We start from the raw sequence: 10173 nt of genomic DNA, 5'->3' as shown, positions 1-10173 counted from the left end.
AGAGCTCAGGAAGGGAGATAATGACAGAGAGGGGTGGCTCGAGCACCCATGAGTCAGGGCAAAAGACAGACTTGTTAGGGGAAGAAAACAGGAATAGCACCTGAATTCAAACACTAACAATGCTTAACAGACACAGTGGGACAGTGAAAAGCGTTATGTTACCACAGTTAAAAACCCCTCGCCCCACCCCCCCCTCCCTGGATAACGTCCTTGGCTCCATGCCATGCAGCTGCCGCCACAGCCCGATCAGTTTTTAACTGTTTCAGGAATTCCTGTACCAGTCGCCATGCAGTTGAAGATGACACAGCGATGGTGTTCTTCCTTACGGCCGCCTCGAATAAGGCGATCCCTGCCCCTTTCCATATTTCCAGATCAAGAGCAGACCGTGCATCAGCAGGGACCCCATTCCTTTTGCACCAGATAAGCAAAGTGCGCAGGGCTTTCCCCTCGTCAGAGGGAGGTGGCAGCAGAGGGCTCCACAATGGGAGGTGGAGGGGGCACTGCCTGAGGGGCTTTCTGCTCATTCCGTCTTTGTGGAGGAAACAACTCATCTTGTGCTTCCTCATCGGAGTCCTCACACAATCCCCTCGCCCTCAACCGCGTCTACGTTTGGGACGGGCTCCCCCCGCTAGGTCCATATCTTGACCTCTCGCCACCAGGACCCGGCCCGAGGACACCCCTGGATTATAAGGTGTTTCCCCTGAGCTTGCTTTCTCCACCTTAAAGTCTTTTAAAGTCTCTTTTAAAAACCTCCAGGTTGTAAGGAGGTTGGTTGCATTCTTATTACCGCGAGAGGCACACTCCAGCAGTTTCTGTCCCAGTTCTTCCCATTTGCTCACACTAAATGCAGTGGCAGTGCCAGCTTCATACCCTTGCGCTTTGATTCACGACAACATTTTTTGGAGCGCTACATCATCCAATTTGACTCCCCTGCGCTGAAGCACCAACTTCCACATTGTCAGAATCATACCCTCCTCCTTAGAGAGGATGGCACCCATCACTTTGTTCCCAGCCGCTCACCTGGACGGTGTCAAATTCCAAAAGGTTGTCGGGACTGTGCAGCTCTCCCCGCCGCTGCGCTTGGCTGGGCTCCATCTCCGCAGCTCTTCCTGCCGCCGTTATTTATTTCCTCGGTGTTGGGATCACATCGGGGTCACCATTTGTCGTTGTTGAGATGGACACGACAAACACTGAATTGTGCAAAATGGCTACTTTATTGTTCCAACAAGCCTTTTAATGACTTTATGCAGCGTTTGTGTCCATGTACGACTGGTTTTGGTGGAGACTAACAGTTCACGGCTGGATGCCCTCTTCTCTGTTGCAGCCTCGATGACCTTCCTCTCCTTGCGGTCAGGCAGTTCTGGTCTGGCAGTTCCTTGATCTTCTCAGCTCTTCTCGGGACTTTCACGTCTCTTAAGGGTACGTGGTTATCTGCTCAAAGTCAGTATCAAACTTACATTCTGATCCCTCAGACCAGCCCAGGTCTCCCATAGTACCAGTACTGGTTCCCAGCTCCAAGCACGGGAAGAGACACTGGGCGGCTCAGGCAGCATGCTCTGCCCGAGCCAGAAGGTCGCTGGGGCACAAGGGGCAGCCCTGGCTCTGAGTTCAGGGAGGAGCAGTGTGGGAGGCTCCCATGCCCCAGCCTTACCGTGGGGGTCCTGGCTGATGGTGGGATACAGGCAGGTACCCCTGCAGTGCACCTGGTACTGTCGGTTTGTCCCCAGCACCTCAAAATGCAGCGTCTGATCAAACTGCCCCGGCACCGTGGAGCTGAACTGGACCTTCAGTTCCACCTCGCCGTGGGCAGGCACTATCCACCGGCAGCTGCTCAGCCTGGCAATGAAAGAGGAGGCTTCAGACATTGCTAACGAGCAAACGAGAGAAGGAGGCGGCTCACGGACTCGCCATCCCGTGGAGGCCCCGGCAGAGGGTCCCTGCGGGGCTGGGGACGATGGACCCCGCTGGCAAGATGGACGTGAAGCAGAAGGATCACCTCCTCCCTCACGGCTCACCTGACGGATCTCCCCGGGGATGGGGCCGTGTCCATGTCGCTTTGGTGTGCCCCGGGGCGCTGCGTGGGTGCTCCCGTGCCCGGTGCCTGGAGACCTCTCCTGCCTGGAGACCTCGCCCGGCTGGAGCTCCGCTTCCTCCTCACAGCCTCCGGCCTGCCCGCGGCTTTCTCCTTCCCCGACTGGCCCCTGCTTGGCGTGACCTGCTCCTCTGACACCTTCACACCAAGGCAGAGAGGAAAGGGAGAGAGGTGAGACCTGCCCTGAGACACCCCCATCCCAGAGAGAAAGCTGCAGGTTTGTTAACAGACGGGAGAGAGAATAAACCACCAACCACCTCTGCCCATGGATTTGGTCTTCCTTATGGGACTTTGTTTTGCCTACAACACCCCTCCTTGCCCAGGACCCTCTCCTCAAGGGAAGTTGAAGGGTTTAGCTGATTTTTTTTTCCTCTCATCTTACAGAACTGCCCCATGTTTCAAGCAGAGCTGTCTCTTTCAGACAGACAGGAGGGATGCCTGCAGACATGGGGCCCTGTCATGTCTTCACTGCCCTTCCACAGTGATCCTTTTCCATTCCACCCGCCCCCCATGCCCCCACCCAGCCTGGACCCTGCCCTGGCACCTCCACTGCAGGCACATCCAAGAGACTTCTGGTGTTCTTCTTTTCTTCTTCTGCAGTGGCACCTTCAGGCACGACAAAGGCGAAGTGCTCGAGGGCTTCTCCTGCTGCAGGGACCATCCGCTTCTCCGGGTAGCGGATCACGGAGTAGAAAGCCGTAGGTGGAATGGGAGGCCCCGAGGGACCCAGTCCCAAGTCATCCAGGATCTAAAGCATAAGAGAAAACCCTGTTTATGCTCCCGTCGCCTTCATCCTCACACTCCCTGAAAGACACTGAGCTTTTGGCAATGTTTTTTTTTATGTAGATGGAGTACAGTGATTTTTTATGCCCAGCAGGGTGGGCAGGCTCCAGAGCAGTGCCAGGACCTACAAGTGGGACCTAGAGAGAAATCTGAGTGACTCGGCTGAAGGAAACAATGACCAGGAGCTGCCCTGCCCTGGGACCATTTTAAGTGATTTCCAGACTGGGAAACTCTCTGAACAGAGAGGATGAGAGCCCCCCGCTCTTCTGCCCGACCTGAGGGATGGCAAGAACTTCCCCAGCCACGTGGCTGCTGTGAAGCCATCGTGGAACATCATCAGTGGCCTGGACAAGGCTCTGTGCTGTTGTCACCTGGCGGGACACAATGCACCAGGGCCTAGACCATGGCAGGCTCAGCATCTGAGCCTCACAGGGCTTTACCTGCTCTGCCGCTGGCAGCTTGCCACTCTCCAGGATCGCCCTCGTCACATCTGCAGAGCTCAGCACCTGGATGTCCAGGCAGGGCACCCCAACGTCCTGGCCTCTGGATGACCCTTCTGCACCTTCCCCTTCCAGCCCAGATAACTTGGAGTCCTCAAGAGCCTTCAGTTTTTCCAGACGCTCCTTCTCCAGCCTCTCCTGGTGCTCCTTCTCTCTGTCCTTTCGGCTCCTGCAACGGCGCTGGCCTTGGACTTGCTGCTGTACCACCTCCTGGTTCAGAGGGGACAGCAGGATACCCTGAGCCCTGTCCCAGGATGACAAAATATGTGTGACATCCTTCTGCGATGCCTCGTAGATCTTGAACCTCAGGGCCAAGTTCTCGCTGTCACTCTGCGCCTCGGTTTTAGTTTCTCCCTGTTCCGGGTCCGCAGGTTGTACAACCTCTGCTGAGCAGACATCTGCCAGGGGAGCCTCGCTCTGCTTTTTCTTATCTTCCTTGTCACTTGCAAGAGAGTCCGGGTGCTCCTTTGCAGATCCCTTCCTCTCTCCCCCCTCGGTGACTTCGGACAGGTTGCCAAGGGATGCTCTGGTGTTTCTGGTGGATGCGTTCGTATTCTGGGCAGGAGGAGCAGGAAAAAGCGGTGAGCATTTCCAAGCACCAACTCAAATGCTGTAGGACAGCGGCGATCTTTGCAATAGCACCCCATGTCTCATCTGAGGCTTGTGCTAGGTGCTCTACAAATCCCAATTCAGAGCGCAGCTGGTACCCAGTTGAGCTCAACTGAAACTAAACTCCCCAGCGTCAGACTGATGACGAGTCCTGCAAACCAGCTGAGAAACAGAACAGCTTCCCCGACCCAAACTTAAGACACCTCCTTACTCCTGTGCAGTCCTCCGGGCACGTTTCTGGTGTGCTGAGCATCCATCCCTATGTCTGGCTGACACTTTGGGAAGTCTGGCTGCTAATGAATACCTAGAGGGCCTGGTGGTATCTCCTGCCAGACAGGTAGCAAAAGACACCACATCCCTGGCGGGTCAGGGCTCAGAGGTGTAAGTCACATGCAGAACGGGGAGAAATGCTGGACTAAAACTATCTAGGGCTCGGAGTTATGTGAAGCCATGACTCAAAGGCAGCATGACCCTAGAAGAGCAGCTCTACCCAACAAACCCAGCCAAAAATAGCCCTGGCGAAGCAGCAGCAGGATCAAACACTGGCTGCTGTTTCCCAGCACAGCCCCGTGTGTTACCGACGGCCAGGTGCTCATCCCCAGCACTGCGGGTGGCTGCTGGCTGCGCCAGGAATGGTTCGGCTCAGCAGGAGGGGCCCCAGGGCTTTTACTCATCTCTATAAACACAACCACCCACCTGCCCAACTCCAGGCTGGCTTTTCTTCCTTGCAGCATTATCTTTCCCAGGCTTTCTCTTGGCCCACTTAGATGACTTCTTCAGATCTTCTTCCTCCCTCAAGTGTTCTAGCTCCCACCGGTGCTTTTCCTCAAGCTCTTGAGCCAGCCGCTCCATCTCCCTTCAGCAAGACAAACAAAACATCCCCAAGAGTCACTGCCAGAAATCTGGGCTCGTTGCAATCCCAGCTGGTCCCACACTTCATTCACTGACCCTGAGGCCAGGCACAACCGTTAGACCAGCTCTGTGGACTTCCCTCAACCTGGGGAGGCTGGGACATCCAAAGTGAGGGAAGGCGGGAGGGGACCTCCAGGGCCAGCCAAATCTAGGCTTTGCTGTCACAAGGTCTAAATTGCATTACTTCTCCAGTAAGGTCCACCTGGACACCTCCAGCAATGCTGCCAAAGACTGGCTGATCCAGGGAAACAAACTTCAGCTGGGGCTGAAAGAAGTGCTGACACACAGGCTCGCTTTAAGCAAGTCCCTCCCCAAGTTTCAGGCAGGAGTTAAGAGAGCCATAAGCTTATCCTGTGTATCCTCCTGAACAGGGCTGCTTTGCGGGATCAGAGCTTCCCCCAGGCTCACCTGCTGCTGCAGCTGAAGCTGAGCCTAGGAGAAACCAGCTTTATGGCTGGTGTCACTCAGTAAAGGAAAACCCTGGGAGCTCAGCAGTGCAAGGGCCTCACCTACACCAGGACTGGGATCTAAACCAAGCCAGCACAGCTGTGCCTCACACCAACCCACACCACAACCCCTCTGGTTTGGAGAAGAAGGGCGATGAAGAAGATGAGAATGAACATCATTAACTAGAGACACCTGTAAGCACAGTGGCAAGGCAAGCACAGAGCCCAGCTCCCTGCAGCCTGTGTCCAAGCCGAAGGGCTCACCACTAAAGCGGAGAGAGGATGTTCTCATCTCACCGGAGGAAGGTGCCTCCTCTGCTGGGAACCAGGGAGGTGGAACTGGCAGTCCTTGTGCTGCTGGTAATTAATGCTTTTGGCCTTGGTAACCCCTCTGAGCTCAACCAAGGTCTCCGGAGCAGGGAAACCCTTTGGGGACGCTATCCTGGGGAGGCACCCATAGAAGGCTTACAGACCTCTTCTTCCTCTCACGCTTGACTTGCAGTATACTGTTATCAAACTGAATTTTCTCCTCCTCGGTGAGGGCATCATACTCGTCCTCGTCCATCTCCCAGAGGCGGGCTTTCTCCCTCCTGGCAGCTTCTTCCCGCTCCCGTCCTTCAGCACAGACCAGAGGAGAAACCGTCAGTGCCTGCAAGCAGAGCTTGCTGCTCTGGGTGAGCTGCCAGGATTCACAACTCTGTCCCGACCCAGCCTATCATCCTGCCAGGAGATACTGGCGAGCTCACATCCCCGCTTCAAAATTCAGACAAGCCCCCAAACTATCGCTGCTCAGTGAGTTCCCGTGCCTTGCCTGGCTCACACGCCCCAGCGCCGTGGACGGCTGGCCGGTGGTTAGTTATTGAGCCACAGCAGCTTACACTTGTGCCCAAGCTTTAATGTTAGAGACTGAGGTCAGCCTCAGCATTGCTGTATTTTAAGCAACTGTGAGCTGAGTGCTGGCTACACCGAGGCAGAAGGTGGAAGGATTAATAAAAACCCCTCTTACAAGTTCTGCTGGTAACCCAGATACACACGGGTAAGGTTGAAGGCTTGAGAGAGAACATGTCAGAGTTACGGAGACGAAGAGTCTCACCTTCCTGCTCTTTTGCGGCCATCTCCCTGGCTTTCCAAGAAGCATAATCCTGGAACAGGTTCACAAAATAGATGTAAGGCCGATTTCTGACAGCTTTGAGCAGGCAGAGGAGAGCAGACGCCGTGTTGCGTGCAAAGAGGGTCTCCAGGCCATCAAACACCACTCCCTGGTAGCAGTCGCTCAGCTGCAGATAAAGCCAAAAAGGAAGAGAAAGTCAGCTGTCGCACGCATTGGGCTCTCAGCCAGTCACTAAAGCCTGTCGTCAGAGATCACCAGCCATCCCAGTTCCAAGTGCAGCAGCTCAGACAAGCTCTGATCTTCCCCCGCGCTCTGCCAGCTCATGGCATCTGCAGCTTCACCCACGGATCCCTGCACGCAGCCCAGGACTCCTCCAAGAGCAGGCACAGCCCTCCTCCTCCTCTCTGAATTGTACCTCGCTGCCTGTCTCTCCCTAGCAAGAACACCCCCACCCCACGTACCTGCAGCCTGTCAGAGAGGATGGCCACCAGCAGGTCCTCAGGCAGCACGCAGCTCCTAAAGCCCAGCTCTTCTGATGTGCTGCTACCGATGCTCAGCGATCGCTGCGCAGGAAAGCAGGGACGGGGAGAGAGGTGAGAACTTGATGAGCCTTGCAATGTTGAACGCCACCAGAAAAATCAACCGCTTTGGAAACCCCCAAACAATTCCAACTGCTGGGCTTGGAGCTGGGGTTTCTCACTAGCAGGAGACTAGAACAAAACTGCAGGCCAGCAGCTCCGGGGGAGCACGCTGGAGGGTGCGTGCGTGGCCAGCAGAGACCCAAGCTCGCAAGCCCCCAGCGCAGCATCCAGCAGCTTTGCCCATGGCTGCAGCCACATTAGCCAGGACTGCACTTTGCCAACAAACGGCTGAGATGCCGTAGAGTGTTTCTGCCAGGGTTTCATTCCCAGCCCGAGCCATGCCCAGCCTGCCCAGCTGGCTCTCTGCACTACAGACCCCCGCACCAGGCTCTGGGTGACGCAGAGCCTCCACTGGAAGCGGCCCCTTCACTTCTCAGAGGCAACAGAAAGGTCCCAGGCATCAACCAGTGCAGGCCGTGCTTCACCTGGGAGCCTGTCAGATCCACCAGATGCTGCTTCTGGGATCGGGCTGTGGGGCCATCCCTCTTCTCACCTGCCGCAGCGCTCACCTGGCCTTGGGAGCTGACGGACTGCCGGCTGACTTTGTCCACAGAGCTGGACCGGCTCGTCTCTAGGCTGCGCTTGGCCTTGGCGTGGAACTGCTCGCCGAGGGGCTCATCTGCGTTGTGACCTGCGGAGGGGACAGACGCTCAGTGGGGAGCAAGCAGGCACCTTCCACCCCAACGGACACAGCCCTGAACCCTGGCAGGGACACGGCCCTCGTCCCCCAGCCTGCCGGGCACTAGCAGCACCCATCTCCAGAAGCAGCTCCTGCCCTGCTTCTCTTTTTAGCATGGTAAAGCACACCACCTGATACTGGATTTTAAAGCCAAAGAGTTTTTAAGGCACAGCTCCGCATCCCTCCTCACAAATGTGCACGCAGGTGACGCTGCACAGTAGCTCTCCTACGGATCAAGCCAAGGCTCCATCCTCCAGGAGCATCATTTCTGTACCTTGCGCCCATCCTGCACTCTCACGTGGAGACGGTAACATGCAGCCCTGCCCCAGCTGCATCCCCATCTCCACTGGAGCCAAATCCTCCGCATGGGCTAACCCCACCTGGGGCCCAGACCCTTCTTCCTTCCGCCAGCTCCCAACCCAACCAGGTTCAAAGCTGAGCAATGCAAAACTTCCCCCACCAGAACCAGGGTCTGGCCTCACCCTGCAGAGCTCGGGGCACCAACTGCCCAACCAGGTTTTCTAAAAGTCTCTGGTCTCAGGTGCAGAACAGCACCACATGCACGAGCTGTGTGACCTGACAGCGTGTATAGGGAAACCTCTGGAGAAAAAAAGTCTCATCTGAAACTCTGGGAGGTTATTCTTCCCTTCCTCTCATGTTTCTGAAGCCACACTCAAAGTCAGTTTTCTAGTGCTTCACGAGCAGCTTCAGAGGGCTTCTTCCTTGTTCAAGTGGGCATCAGTTCTGCCTGATGGCCACGAGGAGTCAGCTGGATTCAGCTTTGAGGAAATGTAAAAAAACCCTGAGAAAAATTCAGGTGTGCCTCACCACTCCTAGGAAAAGGAGTATGTGCTGAGAAGCCCAGAGGCAGTAAAAGTGCCCCTGTCTGAGCCCTTAAAACAGATTATTTTCTTTAATAACATGAATGTTTTATGAAATGGCTTTGCATTTCTGCACGCTGCACCCATGTTCCCTAAGAGACCCAAGGGCTGTCAGACTCCCTCTCTGGAGCAAGCAGAAGTGGACGGTCAGGGTGGGTTTCTGAAGCGCTGCTCTGGGTCCAGCGTGTCTCCTTACCGGCACCCTCTGCCTCCTTGCAGCTCTGCTCGATGGCAGCCCCGGTGCACAGCTCCTGGGCGCGCAGCCCTGCCGAGCTGCTCCTGTCCGAGATGGCTTCTGTCACCACGGCGTCGATGGACAAGCAGGCAGCGCCGTAGTATTTGGACAGGGCAACCGCTGCCGCTGTCTTTCCTTGAGAGAGAGGAAGACTGCTTGGTGACACTTGCACGTGAAGCGTTTTCAGGGACAGGCTCTAGAAAGTCCCCAGACAGGATTTCAAAGTTTCAAGGACAGTGGGAAATCAAGTGCCCCTTTAGGGGAGACCACGAGGGAGGGAGCTGAGCACGGCTGGAAGCGTTGTCCTCTAGAGCCAGGCGGATCACCTCCACCTCACACCCAGCTGAGCGCTTTGTCCCTCGTGGGGACCTCAACCCTGGGCCAGGACGTTGTTTCGAGCCCGGTCCCGCCACCCCTGCGCTGGCCGGCGCTGCCTCAGGCAACGTCTGGGCATGGGCTGGGGTTCAGTGTGGGCGAGGGACCGCGCCCATGAGGCAACCTGGGCACTAGGCACCGTGCTCCCACCAAGCAACGGGGACACGGCCACCCTGTGTGGGGGGAGGATAGCCTGGCTCTGTGGACACGGGGTGAGCCACAGCACTTGCCCCAGCTGGTGAAGGCCTGGGACCATTTCATGTACCAGCAGGGCTGTGGCTTACCTCGCTTCGCTTCAAGTGGTCAATCAAGCAGCACGGCCCACCAGGACGTGTCTCTCCTGCTCCCCCCGCCCTCCTTGCAGCCACGGGCTCGGCTCACCTACCTGTCAGGGGTGCCCCATGGACGATGAGGACGATCCCTCTGCGGTCTCGGGCCGCGCGCCCCTCTGCAGAGATATCGATGCCAAGGTGGCGGGCGATGGCCCTATGCACAGGGCTGTCGGTCACTTCTCCCGAGGCCGCCCTGCTGCTGGTGACGCTCTGCCCATGCTCTGCTGTGCGGAACCAGATAGAAAAGTCAGCCTCCTGCCTACCTATGACCCTGATCATCCTCCCCATCCCCTCAGATCCTGGGAGAGAAGACTCTGCTGAAACCAACACCACACCGAGGTCTCACCATGCCCCTCCTTTAGGCTTGTGCAGATCAGGGTCTGCCCTAGATGGTGGTCAAGGTGCCTCTTCAGAGTATAGGAAATGGGCTGGCAGAAAGAGGAAAGAACAAGCCTTTGGCAATACCTAACAGGACTGGGCCAAATGTCCTGTCACCTGTCAACGTGGTCCCAGGTCCTGCTGAGTAAGGGGCGGACAGGCAGAACCAGGCATTTTACACTGTCCCAAGGGAGAGGCT

The 10173-nt window shown here is 56.5% G+C and overlaps 1 protein-coding gene across 1 annotated transcript in view; it reads right to left on the bottom strand.

The window, feature by feature from the left end:
• Positions 1 to 1285: 1285 nt before the first annotated feature.
• Positions 1286 to 10173, bottom strand: part of LOC141955455 (hydrocephalus-inducing protein homolog) — a 96324-nt gene continuing 87436 nt past the window's right edge. Inside the window, 12 exon segments of the mRNA XM_074895223.1 lie at positions 1286 to 1431; positions 1652 to 1836; positions 2016 to 2230; positions 2637 to 2840; positions 3316 to 3930; positions 4681 to 4840; positions 5816 to 5957; positions 6436 to 6619; positions 6915 to 7063; positions 7510 to 7725; positions 8851 to 9024; positions 9650 to 9817. Coding sequence (XP_074751324.1) covers positions 1286 to 1431; positions 1652 to 1836; positions 2016 to 2230; positions 2637 to 2840; positions 3316 to 3930; positions 4681 to 4840; positions 5816 to 5957; positions 6436 to 6619; positions 6915 to 7063; positions 7510 to 7725; positions 8851 to 9024; positions 9650 to 9817 — 2558 coding nt within the window.

This window comes from Athene noctua, unplaced genomic scaffold (genome assembly GCF_965140245.1).
Source record: "Athene noctua unplaced genomic scaffold, bAthNoc1.hap1.1 HAP1_HAP1_scaffold_252, whole genome shotgun sequence".
NCBI lineage: Eukaryota > Metazoa > Chordata > Aves > Strigiformes > Strigidae > Athene > Athene noctua.
Note: the sequence above shows the minus strand (reverse complement) of the source record. Positions and strands in the feature narration are given on the sequence as shown.